The sequence below is a fragment of the Glycine soja genome, chromosome 10, assembly GCF_004193775.1.
Source record: "Glycine soja cultivar W05 chromosome 10, ASM419377v2, whole genome shotgun sequence".
Lineage (NCBI taxonomy): Eukaryota > Viridiplantae > Streptophyta > Magnoliopsida > Fabales > Fabaceae > Glycine > Glycine soja.
This window is the reverse complement of record NC_041011.1, coordinates 51,907,202-51,922,957: the sequence shown is the minus strand read 5'-3', so window position 1 is coordinate 51,922,957 and position 15,756 is coordinate 51,907,202. Positions and strand designations below refer to the sequence as shown.

Sequence of the window (15,756 nt, the reverse complement as noted above, 5' to 3'; positions counted from 1 at the left end):
CAACCAAGTCACCATTCAAAAGATGCAGCAAAATAAACCTTCCCCAGAAAATGTATGTTCAAATACATATAATATACTCCTCTATCTTTTTTTTCTCATTAACTAATATTATTATGCTATTAATTTGTCAGCATATATTGAGATGGCATGGCGCATGGATGGATAGCAGAAGTGACAGTGAAAGGAAGAGAAAAAATGGCAGAAGCAGCAGCAGATATGCCCGTTTACCTAACATATAGAATTAAATGTGTCACAGTGACAACCCAATCTCATAATTCATTGATTGGATATACTTGTCATTTTGTTGCATATATATATATATCATAATAAAGAGAAGAGAGAACCCAGGCTTTGCAAGCAGAAAAAAAAAAAAGAAGAAGAAAAAAAAACTTGGGCTGAAAAAAAAGAAAAGAAATTGTGCTGGTGGTGGTGGTGGGGTAATACTACTGATTAAAAGTACTGCACAAATCCAGCATTATTGGCACTGGATTGAGTTGAATGTTGAGCCCCCTAAAGTGCGCCACGTGAACAGAATAAGACATCCCTTTTATTTGATTTGTTCCCTTCCCTTCTCCTATGCTGCCTCTTCACTCTTTGGGTTAGTGGATAATCCCAAACCAAACACTTGCACGTAAAAACGAGAAATAAAAAGGGAAATTGCAAGTAAATGAATTTTTTTTTGTCCTGATCAAAGAAAGACCACGGACACGTTATCTTTTAATTTATTGAATTACAGAATAATCTTATTTATAATATGAGACTCTCCTTAACTTTAAGAGAACTTTATAATAAAAGAAATTGAATATGAATTCTATCGTTAAATAAATTATTTATCAAATATGAATGCAATCATATCTTATACTATTGTGCTAATCTTATAAGATTTTTATACTATTGTGGTAATTTTATAAGATTTTTTTATTTGTAGTAATCAAACGGTATTAAATGATTTATAATATTCATATATTTTACTCAATCAATTAAACTAAATTCTCTTAGTGCATATATAATAATTAGATATTTTAGTTCAAGTGGATTCGTTTTATTGGACTATTATATTTATGAGTACGTTCGTCCTCACGTGAGGAGTCTAGCTAGGTATTACAGCTATCATTTATTATATTAGATATGATTAAGCAAGTTGGAACTTTGATTTCTCTTCTTATGATTTATGAAATGAGTGGGTTTGCAAAGGTACGTGGGCCATTTTTCTTTTCTCTTCCGACTAATAATTTGGCAGCTAATTAATGTACAAAACAATCAATTAATTTTTTTTCTTTTCTTTTTTCTCCCTAGGGTTTGTGTGTGTATACAATCTGGAAAGTGATAAATTTGTACTTCAATTTTATAAGCAAGTAGCGAAAGATGCATGATTAGCTGAATATATAGAGCTGAACTCGAAACATGGAAAGTTCGTCGAGGCCTCGTTACACCGACAAAAGAAGAATGGGAATGGACAAATTAATGTGGATCATGTTCTTTAGAAATAGTCATGTCTCGATTGAGGAACCAATGTACCTAGTCTAGGTTAAGCTTGCTGCATTCATGAAAATGGTCCACAGCATACAAGGACTACGTCGTCGGTTTTTGTTTTAGGATACAAAACAAGAATAAATTAAATTAGTCTTTTTCTTATGAGAGATATGAGTATGATGTGTCGTAAACTATAATTAAATTTATACTAAGATTTAGAGTATGAACAAAATATAAATAAATTATACAGTACAATTTTTAAAATATCCTTCTAAAGATGTATAATTCATGACCATACAGTCTTCTATAATGTAGGTTGGAAATAAGAGTCTACGCTCTCTTTAGAGTATAAATAATAAAATAATTATTTATTGTATTATTTCAAAGTTATCAAAAATAAATTTCTCTTAAATTTAGTACTGGTACCATTTTGATTCCGGAAACCCAAATCCAGTTAGGAAACTAATAACTTTGATGTTTCATCGTTCATGCGTGCCCCACTGGCTCCTCCTAGTCCTTTGTTTCTGCAAATGCCTCTTTCTACCGAGGAAGGTACTGAACGCTTCGCTGTCCCCGTCTACTGAGGGTACATGTCCAGTCCAGGGATGCCCATGATACATTGTACCATAACTTTTAAGTGGATGAGCCAACAAAGGGATATTCAGTTGAGAATAGGGTTGGTTTCATTGTGAGGAGAAAATGCAAGAGAAAAGAAACAGGTAAGAAAAATAGTCAAAAGTAAGTTAATTTGATTGAAAAGAAAAAAAAATATTTAAATTATAATGTGTTTCTCACTTTTCTAAAAGATGGGTTTTGTTTTTCGTAAAATAATGATGATTTCTCCCCAAATTTGCTCATCATCTATGTGGTAGAGTGGAATAAAAATTAATGAAATAAAAGTAAATTGAAATGAAAATTTTGAATTAAAATATAATACAAAACTATGAATTAATCTTATCTCATTTTATTATTCATTCAACTCATTTTCAACTATTTGTGATTGCAAACAAAACATGAGTTATTTTTTACAGAATAAACAAACAAAAGGTTAGTAAGCAATAAACTTATATCTCACAAACACCCATGCTAATTCGATTTTAATTGATGAATAAGTTATAAGTATCTATGTAAATATTTATTAAACTTGACTTACTCTGATGAGCTTTTGTTATATGCTCCACTCATCTAAACTTTCAATCATTAAAATAATTAATATCAGTGAGAATCTAGGAGACATGTCGTATGCAGTGTGATCAATATTTGGATACGTGCTCCAGAATTTCAAAGTCCACGGAATGTTATAACTTGCAAAATTAATTGTTAATTCTGGAATAAGTTTTCAAGTATCAATCTGGCCCATCGAGATATATTTGGTAAATAGTTTTTTTTTAAAGAAAATTGACGCACTCAGCAGCGATTTTAGGATTAAGAAAGGCACTGGAAACTGGAAAGTATTGAATAATTGTCATTCTAAACTTAACACAATTCTAAACACGGATCAGCAGTCACCGAAAAAATATATATTTGGTCAGAAGAATGTCGTGTCAAGTTAATAATCACAAGGTTACCAAAGTGTTGATAGAAATCATATATCAAATTTAAAGTCTAACTTTTATCTTTTTAAGAAAGAATTAATTGAAGGGAAAAAAAAAAGAGAAGAAAGAAGAAAGAATTGAAGGAGTGTATAAGATAAAAACATACAAGAAGTAAGATCCATCTCTGTGGTTAATTAATTGGCAGGCTTGAGGAATATCGCGGTCGTATCCCTGGACAAAAATGTTATATTAGTGCATTGTAAGTTGTTGTATTAATAGTAAAATCTTGCCAATTAATTCTGTAGCTATATATTCTGGCAGTGCCAACATATTTAAACAATTGTTTTGTAAGACCGTAATGAAAATATAATTTCTACTTTTCTTTTAACTGAATACGATGTTGAGATTTTTTTCATGGAAGTGTAATTGGTTTCTAAGTTTGCTTTTGACTTGTTGGCCTTTTATTGATCAGTCTTAGTTTCTACCTTGTTTGATAAAAAAAATAGTGGAAAAGTGACCGGCCACTTAAAAAATATTATCAGATGATAGAAATATAAATCTGTATTATAATATAAATAGCTAATATTAAAATTTAATCATTGATCCTGTGATCACTATAAAAATATTATTTATATATATATATATATATATATATATATATATATATATATATATACCTTTTTAATTTTGAGTGTTTAAGAGATTTCACTTAATAAACTCTCTATACACAGATTATCAAAATTAAATGTTATACCACGATAAAACTTGACTGAATAATAAGAGGAGTTAACACATAAAAGGAATCAAACATACTATCATTAGTATCATGGCCAGATACATGTACACGCATTAAATCGAATATACTCTGAAGGCAATACGGAGAATCATATGACACACACACAAAAAAGGAAATCAAATATACTATGATGAACATATGGAGAATAATTACAAGGAAATGAAACATATATATATATATATATATATATAAAAGGGATGAAACTTATTATATATATATATATAATGTTATATATACCTTTGCAGTCAACACTTTTTTTTTTTTTATCTCATGTCACGTGTGATTCGTATAGAGTAACATCCGCAAATTTTCGTAGGAACCCACTTCATGTAATATGTGTGAAGTCAACAATTTAGAATACTTAAAATACATTAATTACCCTTATTTTTTTATGAAATTACATATTTTCCCCTGTTTTTATTATTTATAACCCGGCCCTTAATTGTTTAAATAAGTACACTACATTTTCTTATACATTATACTAATTAACTCTTTAATTGACTAAACATTACACTGTGCTTCATATAAGGAAGGTTATGGTAAATATTACAACAAAAAGGAAAAAAAAATGTAATTTCACAAAACTTCATGGATGGATAGTATAATTTACACTTAAATTTATTATGGAGTCCATATGGAGAATGATAATAATGATCTTAAATATTGGCTAAGGATTTTTTTAATACATATTATTAATATATTTTTGCCACATATTTTAATACATTTTTATTATAATTAGTGACAAAATATTTTATTTATTAATTTATTAATCAATTTTATTGTAATCATTGATAAAATATACAGTTAATAGTATTTTTAGTCTCTAAAATAATTTTTAGTTTTAGTTTTCGACATTTAAAATATATGTTTTTTGAAATATCCAAGATATATGGAAGAAGAAAAGTAGTAGTTTTGAGACTAAATTTATGTATTTTAAAAAACATAGGGATGAAAAGTATTAATTTTAAAAATCAGGGATTAAACTCAATTTATTTTTTTCGCAAACTAAAAAACTCCATTAACTACAAATATATATAGAGAGAGAGGGAGAGAGAGAATCTATTAAATATTGTCTACAAACGCGTTGATAATTGAGTCAATTCAAGACTCGATTGTCAGATATTTAAAAGGGTGATTGTTCATTAGTTTTCTTGCAACTCCCCTGGCATGAAAAAGAAATAGGGTTTGTAGATTTTGAATAATTTACAGTACAAGTCAAGAATAATGTCCGTATATAGATCACCACTAGTTAAAGCCTGTCTCATGAAGATAAAAAAAAAAAAAACGATATTCCCTTGCATAAATATATATGAACACTGGTTATTAAACGATCACAATCACAATCTGAACCCATTATCGAGAGGTCAATTTTGCTTCGCCTTGTTTCTAGATAGATAGTTACAACTGAATTTGAAAACTCTCAAAATCTCAACAGTGAACAGCCGGCAGTGTTGATATCCACATGCATTATTCTACCGCTATCATGAAATTTTGTATTATTATTACTTGTCAAATTAAAGATTTTATAAGGGTACAAATTAAAGTCTTTCTTAAGTTGTAGTTTGAATCCATAAAAGAACTGCTATAACGTGATGTCGTATGCAAGAAATAATTTAAGAAAATGGCTTCTGAAGGATTTGTTGTAGTACATCACTGATCATGAAAGCTATATTTTGCAGCCATTCCATGTGATTTGAAGGAAATAAGCGAGTATACTATATATTATAGCAATATTAACTAGGTGACTAGTCATGGATACTGCAAAAGTTGAAGGTCTAAATCTGACCATAAACTTGTCTTAGAATTGTCAAATTACATGACGTAGATGATGACATGACACGGAAAACGATGATCGTAGATGCTATATGAAGAAGTAGTTATAATATTGGTCCAATTTGGAATCAGTCGATCTTTTAGAATCTCCAAAGGTTGCTTTTGATTGATAAAATTTTGAATATGCATATAACTGATAATCATTATTAACTCAAATTCATGACAATATGGATTTCGACAATTTTCTTTCTATATTTTATATGGGAATTCTTGGGATCAGGTGTTACCTGTGCCGGAGATCATAACTGATAATCATTATTAACTCAAATTCATGACAATTCATATTTCGTGTAGTATATATTAAAGAAAACAAAAACGATTTTTGGATATTCATATTGGCATGAAATATCTATTGAATCTAGTGAGTGTTACTCAACGACTTGTGGGTAGAAAATAAAAACGATTAATTAAACGAATCTAGTGAGTGTTAATCCATTAATGACTTGTGGGTAGAAAATAAAACAATTAATTAAACTTAAGTAGTGCTGAAACGATATTTTCTACTCTAATGGGGATGATTCATCTAACCTCGCCCATAGATTCGTAGGCATAACTCATAACCACCATTTTGTATTGCTATTTATTATAGATCATTAAAAAAAATCATTTGCGAGTATGAATTACGTTACCTTATAATATCACGATCATTACTATTTTATCCTAAAATGGTTTTTAATAATTATCCTAATAATTATGAATTTAACATTATTTATTAAAATATTAATTATTACTATTTTAATTATGCTACTTCATAATATCGAAATCATTTTAATTATAAAATAAAAATTTATATTTTTAAAAATCGTTACAGATAAATATTTTAACTTGTAAATTATATTTATAGTTATAATAAATAATTTATATTATAATACAAAATGGTTTTTACCTATTGAAATTTTTTTAAAACAAATATTAAAATTCAATCTATAAATACAAATGAAAATAATATATTAAAAGAAATAAGCATTTAAAAAAATAAAGCATATAAATAAAGATAGAAAAGTGATTTGAAATAATTGAGAAATGTCGTATTTCATTTCATGTTTCAGATGTGATTTTTCACAATTCAAAAATGATTTTAGAAGCTAATTCACATCCCAAACACGAATTTTCTATTCTCAACGTGTTTTCAAGCAAGTTAAGAGAATTTATTTTGTTTTATTATATACTATATATAGATTTTCTCATGTATGTTTTGTTTAATTAACTACATTAAGCTGTATGGATTTATAGCTTTTTTATTTTGTATTTTTTATTTTGCTCTTCCCTTTTGTCATTCTCTTTTATTTTTCTCTCTCTAATATTTGTAGTAGTTGTCATTTGTTTGCTATAGTTATTTTGAATTTAATTAGAACATATATTTTAGTCTATGTTTATTTAAATTTAATAGATTAACAATATAAAAGTCTTCTATATTAATATAGTGCATCAAAATTAGAATACTCTAGATTTTAACAGGAGTTGGAAAATGTGATTGTTGCGAGTTTCAATAATATATAATAGGCATGAAAGAGTGGTTGAATTATTAAAAACGCCCAAAATATTTTATTCCTCTTCTATTGACGTAAGAAATGAAGCGGATTTTATGCCAATAATCTCATCATCATCATCCATTACTTCAACTAATGGACTTCTCAGCCTTATAAGGTATTAAGGGTCTATTCCTCTAGATGATTTTATAATTTCTTGATTCCACCTCAATAAAATCTCAGGCCATTAGAGATTCAAAGTTCTCTATCGTTCCAGTCTTGAAGACTTCCCAAGCTGCCTTTGATAGTGGCCTCCCACCATTGATGCCAAATTAAAACATTCCTTCTAAGACACAAACACAACTTTCAACCTCTTTATTTTGTTCACACAGAATTTGATTTAACTTAGCTAACTTAAATTATAGTTCTCGAATAATTTATATTGCGAATTTTTTTGTTAGATTTTTTTATAAATTATGTTAAATTAGATTGCATTAACACTAAATATTATAATAACAAAATAATACAAAAAGTTGGATATATTTCAAAACTAATAATATTATTACTATGTAGATAATGACAAAGGTGAAAGTAAAATTAATCCACTTGAAGTCACCCGAGAAACACCTTGAACATGTCTAACTCGAAATTCACTTAAACGAAAAGCCTATTTTGACAAAATAATTTGAACATGAATACTATTTTTATAAGAAATACTCGCTCGTCGTTTATGGTTAAATTAATAATTTTGGATCCTAAAATTCTAAAACACAACAAACTAAATATATTTATTTTAAACTTATTTTCACCAAGTGAACTTTTAATTTAGATAAACAATAATTTAAATTTTGAAGCAATTAAAAAAGAAAAACTAAAAAATGATTAAATTAAGACAACAACTTAATTAAGGACTATGAACTATAATTTATTTTTTGAGAGACTAAAATTTAAGAATGAAAATTCATAGGCACTAAAAATTGAATTTCAAGATTTGTAAAAACTAAAAATGAGTGTGATAATATTATGTCACATTACATGAAAGTATTATAAGATACACACATAAGAATGACACCTCCATACCGTGTCATGACTTAGAAGACATCTATATGTGATGTAATAAGATTTTCATGTGTTGTCTTGGTGTGAACATTTATTTGTCACGCTTAGCATTTAAAAGATTCATTTTACCGCTAGGGACTAAAAATACTGAGAAAAATTAAAGGAGATTAAAAGTTGTTAAAAAAATTACAAAGAACTAAAAATTAAAATCTTATTTAACTTTTAAATTAATACAAATAGAAAACATAGATAGGATTAAATTTCATTCTTGATCACAGGCCCAATCTTAATTATTAAGGCCCGCCCATGTGAGTTGGCAAAAGTAAAAAGATTTGGGTTCACAGAACACGCACGCGATTATGGCAATGGCATAAGACTTAGAGGTCGTCTTGTCTCCCTTTTCTGAGTTTACGCAAACACCGACCTCTGTTACAGTTAATCTAACCGTTTGATTCGCTGAGGTCATGGCGTTTTGGCACCGAATCCGAAATCCCAACCTCAAAACCCTCTGCATCCAATTCCAACGATGTTATGTTCACCGTCCGCATGCTTCCACCCCCAAACCCTTCCCTGTGGACATTCCACATCCGAATTCTGTGTTTCATGGCAGACCCACAAGTGTTTTCAATACCGTGAGGTTCTTCGCTGCACCTGTTCAAGTAATTTTTCAAACTTTTATTGCCTGAGACTATCAAAGTTCTTGCCTTTGCTCTGTATTTTTAAATGGGTTGCTTAGTAATGGATCACTGTGCTACTCTTTTGAATTTGATGATACTTTGTGGGATTATTTCAGTATCAGGTAAAGCACAACAATGTGGAGGACTCGAGTGAGCTACGGTTGAATGAGAAAATCAAAGCTCCATATGTGAGGCTTGTGGCGGATGATGGTAAACCTATTGCACATTTGAATTTAGGCTGGTTTGGTTGTTTACTTTTCTAATGTTTTTTAAAGGGTAAAATAGTACATGCACTGATAGTATAAAAGGATTTTTACAGGGTCATTCAATCACCATCTGCGATGTGTGGTACGCTTGTTGATTTTTATAATAACTACCTTAATAAGCAGATCAACGATGATTTCTGATTGGTTGACATTGTAAAAAATTTTAAACTGATGGCGCATACTGCATAGTATTAAACTCATGTTTTAATACTGATTGGTGGCATTGCATATGTCCATTAACTATTAACTCACCATTCTCTCAAGTGATTAAACTGTGGAATGTTATTGTGGAAAACTGCTAGAACTTAAAGCTATCAACCTATTTTTGTGATAATCATATTACACTTGCGCATGGTTATCAAATAATTGTTTTCTCCTGCTTAAACCAATGTAACTAAGATAAACTGCAATGTTGTCTGGGGCCTTTCTTAGGCCTAAGCAAGTTGAAGCCACTCAAAGAAACACACATGTAAATTTGAACCATATTAGTATTATTTAATACATGGACTTGGAAGATCAGCTTTGTGTGTTATTTACTATAGAAATGCACGGAAAGTTTTTCTTGAGCTTTGAATTTCCCATTAAATGTATGAGTTCATGCAGGGCATCATTCAATATTGCCCAGGTTTGAAGCATTGGAGCATGCCAAGACGCTTAAACTTGATTTAGTTGAGGTAAATGAAATTTCTCAAGTCTTTTCCCATGTTAAACTAAACGAGACATTTTTTTAAGACTTTCTTATATTAAATTTCTGAAGATTTTTTTAAGAGATACCTGCAAAATAGAGATACTGAGTTAAAGTAGATTACATAATTTCAAGTAAAATCATCATTTACTGAAGGGTTTATTTATTTATTTTTGCATTCTCTGAATATTTCAAGTCATTCTGTTATGATGGGTCTGGACTTTGGTAGGTAGGAAAGAAATAGGGCGAATGAAAATAGAGAAAATGAATGGAGATTGGTGAGAAATAAAGTGGAAATAAAAAGTGTTTGGTTGAAGAGAAATAGGAAAGAGATAGAGAGGTGAATTGAAATAGGTGAGAAATAGAGTGGAAATAAATAATGGGCCCGACCCTATTTCCACTCTATTTCTATGATACCAAACAACCAACATTTCCACCCTCTCCCTTCTATTTCCATCCAACCAAACACTAGGTTTTAACCTTAACTTGGGGCAAAAACAACTGAGTGTGTCTGTCTAACATTATGTAGTGATCATTGTCATCATTGTGAACAACATATCCTTAATATTTTGCATATTTTGTGACTAGTGATAGATAACATACATTTGTCAAACTGTAAAGCATTAAGTTTTCTTTGGAATACATGTGAGGAAGTTTGGGATGTTGGGTTAAGCACATTAGGGTGCTTCCCATATCTTGTGACATTTATTATATGAGGATTTGGTCATGTTACAGGTTGATAAAAATGCTAAGCCACCTGTCTGTAAAATTATGGACTTCCACAAGCAAATGTATAGGCGGCAAGAAAGGGAAAAGGAGCGTGCTAAAAGCAGGGTACAGTATGCTGTGAAAGTTGCTTGTGAAATTTCTTTAATTGCTTTTGGTTGAAATTAATGATAGTTTTTTTGTTCTACTCATTTTAATTTGATAGTGACATGTTCAAATGTTCAAACACATGAATCTTTATTAGCAAAGCATTGGGACTGCACATGCTTTTTGCCTGTTAGAATACATGTGCCATATTATGTGCTAAATATGTTGGCAACATAATTGGATATGATGAGCACATAATGTAAGAATGCAAGATTGAATTTAAATGGGGATTATGGTTATCAAAAGCTCCTAAATCACCGCATGCTGTACAACTTACAAGTGCATACTTATTTTTCATCTTTTTAAGTCAAGATCAACTTGCTAAGAATGGCTTTAACCATCAACAGTTGTATGTTTCTATTGGAGTAAGCTATCATGTGTCTGCTAACTTTGAAAGAGTTTGATTCTGATTGGTCCAGGCCTGTATAATATGCATGACTAAAAGAATCAGATTGCTTGCAGCATATTCACCAGATCTTGTTGCATCTAACTGAAATTTTCATCCTCGAGAGACTTTCTGGAAAAACAAAGACCAGAAAAAATTGTCTGGATCATAACTAAAAAGAATAGACTAAATGAAATTTGTCCTTTCCTCTCATTATTCCAAATAATAGTTATGATGGAGCAAGCTTTCATATAGCAATGATGATTTAAAAATGAAACTGTTTATAGTGTTAGTATACTTCATCAAATAGCTAGGAATTAGAAGTGAAGCTTTGCATTTTCGGTACTGAAACTACAACAAAACCGAATAGTGTGTGTACTTTGAAAAGTTAAAACATATTCCATTTATTAATGAGAGCTTTACATTTTTTTATAGTGGTTCTATTTTTATAGTCATGGGTTGGTGCTTGCTGACTTAAACCCAATATAAATGACTGCTTAACATTTAATAGGAGCAAGCCTCAGGGCAATACTAAGGTTGGTGCCTTTTGATCCAGAGGTCAGACAGGTTCAAGTCCTGGAAACAGTTTGTTCGCTTGCGCGGATAAGACTGTCTACATTTATCCCCCCAAACCTAGCTAGGTGGGAGTCTCGTGCGCCAAGTTGCACTTTTATAGTCATTATGCCATTATGGCATGTGTAGTGAACTGTCAATGACAAATCTTTAATCCTTAGATTATTAGATGTAATGTAGTTCTTAATCAGTTTTCTGACAAATGCAGGCTGAGATGACACTGCGAAAAGATGTTAAGGAAGTGCGATTTTCTGAAAAAACTGTAAGTTTTCTTTCTCTGTTTCCTTTCTTTTATTTTTCCATATCTTTTAAATATTTTAGCAAACTTCTTTCTTATAAGAATTATCTACTATAAATTAAGTTTAGTAGCATGTATTTTCTAATAGGTTTCCAATTGTGAGCTGGAAGTCCTTTTTTTTTGGCATTGGAACATCATTTTTCACATTTTCCAATTAAAATTACATGCCCCGATATAAATCTCTGACATAGATTAATTTGAATACACATCTCAATTATATTTAATGGTTCAAGAATCAAAATTAATTCTCTCAGAATCAATTTTACCAAATTTTAGAACAAACCTTAACCAGGCCAATATATGTTTTGGACCAACCTTTTGGTATTGATGTTTCACATGCAATTCAGGTTTTATCTCCTTAGTCTGATGAAGCAGACCTTCATGGTTTATAGGCTGTAGCTGAATATTGTTCACTTTCAGCTCCACTGTGCTTGCTTTCTATGAGCAAGCCTATAGCTTTTAGTGCCTGACTCAAACAAGTAACCTGGTGAAGGAAATTAACCATTTGAGATTCAATTTGTTGGGAGAAATGTTGAACCTGCAAGATATTATGTCTTTATATGTATATATTGGGGTTAAATATGGTGTCTGTATTCTGAGTGTTATGTTTTACTTCCTAATCCCAGTAAAGGAAAATTTGATTGATTAAATTTCTTCTGTTTGATGTTTTCAGGAAGCAAAAGACCTGAAGAACAAAGCAGATATGATTAAAAAGTTAATGGAGAAGGGTTATCGAGTGAAGGTAATCTCTTTTTGTTGTTTGGTTTTGAACTAGATTTTTTCATCTATATTGTCTCTACAGTGTCTCGGGAGCAATCTTGTTAGTAATTGGGTTTCCACTATGTTCAATCACGAGAAAATACTCTGTTAATTACATTTCCTAGGATATCGGTTAGCAGTTTCTTTTCCTTCCTTTTCCTTTTTCATGGTGAGTAAAGGTTTCGACAAAAAAGGAAAAAAAAGTAGGAGGGATTTCGTTTATTAATTTTATTCTCTTTCACACAAAAAATGAATTAATGGGCCCGGACCCGCAGCTTCCACCTTCACAGGGCGGTGCTCTGTTCAATTGAACTACTACAATACTAGAGAAAGGGGTGTACAGTATACATTTTTAACAGTTTCTTTCAAACCTTTTCTTTTTCTATTTCAGATTCAAACCATTTTGCTATAAATGAAAGAAGTGGATTTTATTATATATTGATATCTATACCGATATGCACTTTAGTGAGATTGACGCAGATTACTCGGAATCCGTTTGCTATTGACAAATCAATTGAAAATTTAATCAATGGATTTTTTTTTAAGGTTTAATTACTCATTTAGTTCCTATAGTTTCCAAACTTATTTCTTTTAGTCCCTATAGTTAATAAGTGGTTTTTTTAGTCCTTGAAGTTTATATTTTAATTCTTTAACTAACGGAGTTAAAAAAATTTAATGGCAGAGACCTTTTGGGAATTAAAATCTAAACTTTAGGGGAAAAAATCCACTTATTAATTATAAGGAATAAAAGATAAGTTTGGAAACTATAGGGATTAAATGGGTAATTAAACCTTTTTTAAAAATTACTTTCCTTAGATTTTCTATTTGTTAGTGAGAGGAATATAAGTTTGCAGCTTCCAACAGCATCTATGGGTTACTGTGCCATCTATATAGTTGGTGAATCATATGTCAGAAATATGATTGTTTTTTTGTCTATTTAAAACAGTGCAAGGTATCGGGCAAGGAAAATCAGGACTTGAAAGTATTATTTTCTCCTATTCTTGCTCTGGTACGACATTCTTACTTTATTCTGGGATTTTTCTGTCCGAACTCTTAAGATTTTCTTATTTTACCTTTTCCCTCCTATTTCTCTACAAACCCTTCATTCTGCATTAAAAAAATTATTTGCAGATGGAAGATGTCTGTATTGTGGAAAGTGGACCACATATGGCAAAAAAAGATGCATTTATGATTGTCAGACACATTAAGTATGGGCTATCAAAGAAAGGTGGGAAAAAATTGCAAAATGCAACAAACGTTACGACTCAGGAGGGTGATATGGAGATATCAACTGCCAATTCTAGTGATTCCATTGAATACGAGAGTCATGCTGAATCTGGGTTTGAAACGGAGGAGGAGGTGCTTTCTGATGGTAACAAGCTTTCTAAAAGTTCCTTGTCTGTATTTAGCAACAATGTGAACATGACTGCCTCTCCTAATAATCAAACAAATGCTGCTCCAGAAGCATCTCCTGTGTCCGAAAATAGGTATAGGAGCCAAGAGAATAACGTCCAATCTAATGCACAAGTGCCTCCTGCTGTGACTGAGAATAGGTACAAAAGAATAGAGCCAAGAGGCAGATTCCAACAAACATCAAATAATACATGTATGAACTATCAAGGTCCTGGAGCAAGAGACGCATTCAGGTCACCACCACCGAATTGGAATCGGACAAGGCAAGCGCCAGTAAATGCTAACCTTAATCCAAGAATAGAAAATAACAGGCTAGCTTTTACTCCTCCTGGACCAAGACACTCAATGCCTTCCCATGAGAATATCTGCAATCCTCCTCCTAATGCTCCTAATACCCCTAGACCGGGTTATGGCAATTTTAGTAGCCCAAGTGAGGGTATTCCTATGCATCATGGTGTTCCCAATACCCCAAGATCTTCTAGTTATGGCAATTTTAGTGGTCCAAATGAGGGTATCCCCAGGCATCCTGGTGCTCCCATTACCCAAAGATCTTCTAGTTATGGCAATTTTAGTGCTCCAAATGAGGGTATCCCTAGGCATCCCAGTGCTCCCAATACCCCAAGACCTTCTAGTTATGGCAATTTTAGTACTCCAAATGGCCATGAGACACAAGGTGTAAAAGCAGGGATGCATAGGAACAGAGAAGGGAATCAGTAAATTTGAGAAATAATAACAGTCAGCAAATAAGGTATATCTGCAACTCAAATAGAGGAGGGTTGTATCAAAGTCGACCCACATAGGATGGCTAACATATTTCAAGGACAAATGTGGTGCAATGACACATTATATACTCTTCAGAAACATGAAGCAATGGGTGACACCCTTCATTCCACGGGGCCAGTAGCTGTATTTATTTACCTTGGATGACCTGTGGAAACAGGTCTATTTATTTAGTGAGAGTTTTGGTGGGAATTTTCCATCATCTATTGTTGGTAGTTTTAGCATGGAAGCAAACAATTTTGATGTTTATTTTATTTTACTTAACTGTGGAGACGGGAATTTTTTACCTACTGACCTCTGGAAATTTTGATGTACGATGTAATCTGTTTTGCCCTTCCTTCCTAAGCACGACCTGGTTCTATCATTGTTTAATAATCATACATTGGTCTATCAATGTTTAATAATAAACATGGTCTTCTATAATCATACATTGTCTTGTATGATAAGATCGTTCACATTTGTAATAATAATTTTAGAAGTTATGTTTATGGTGTTTTTTAATTCTTTAATAACATAAAAATCTTTATACTACGATTTTTGAACAAGATTTCTATTTTCAATTTCAATTTGGCCTACAAAATTATTACTTTTGATAAATTAACAAGAAAAATAAATTTTAGAAAGGTTTTTTCAATATAACTGTCAACTGTCTAGGCATCTTTGGAGATGGGTGTGTTTGGAACTCATTTGTTTTGGCGTTGAACGTGCTCATACGTTCGTTCAACTCAAAGCAACAAAGAGACATGCTTAACTGTTGTGGTGCATCGAAATTTGTGATATCTCTAAACCAAGCATACACAGACTTAAAGCCAGGCGAGTATTGGATTGGCTTAGAACATAATTTAGTTGAACCTGCCCAATATCCAAACTTCTAGGAAAAAG

The 15,756-nt window shown here is 31.2% G+C and overlaps 1 protein-coding gene across 1 annotated transcript; it reads left to right on the top strand.

The window, feature by feature from the left end:
• The first annotated feature begins 8,487 nt into the window (after positions 1-8,487).
• On the top strand, positions 8,488-15,300 carry LOC114372343 (translation initiation factor IF3-1, mitochondrial-like). Its single transcript, XM_028329845.1, has 8 exons — positions 8,488-8,824; positions 8,959-9,052; positions 9,712-9,782; positions 10,529-10,627; positions 11,833-11,886; positions 12,596-12,664; positions 13,628-13,690; positions 13,813-15,300. The coding sequence occupies exons 1-8, from the start codon at positions 8,630-8,632 to the stop codon at positions 14,809-14,811; spliced, it is 1,644 nt and encodes a 547-aa protein (XP_028185646.1). The 5' UTR covers positions 8,488-8,629; the 3' UTR covers positions 14,812-15,300.
• Positions 15,301-15,756: the final 456 nt, after the last annotated feature.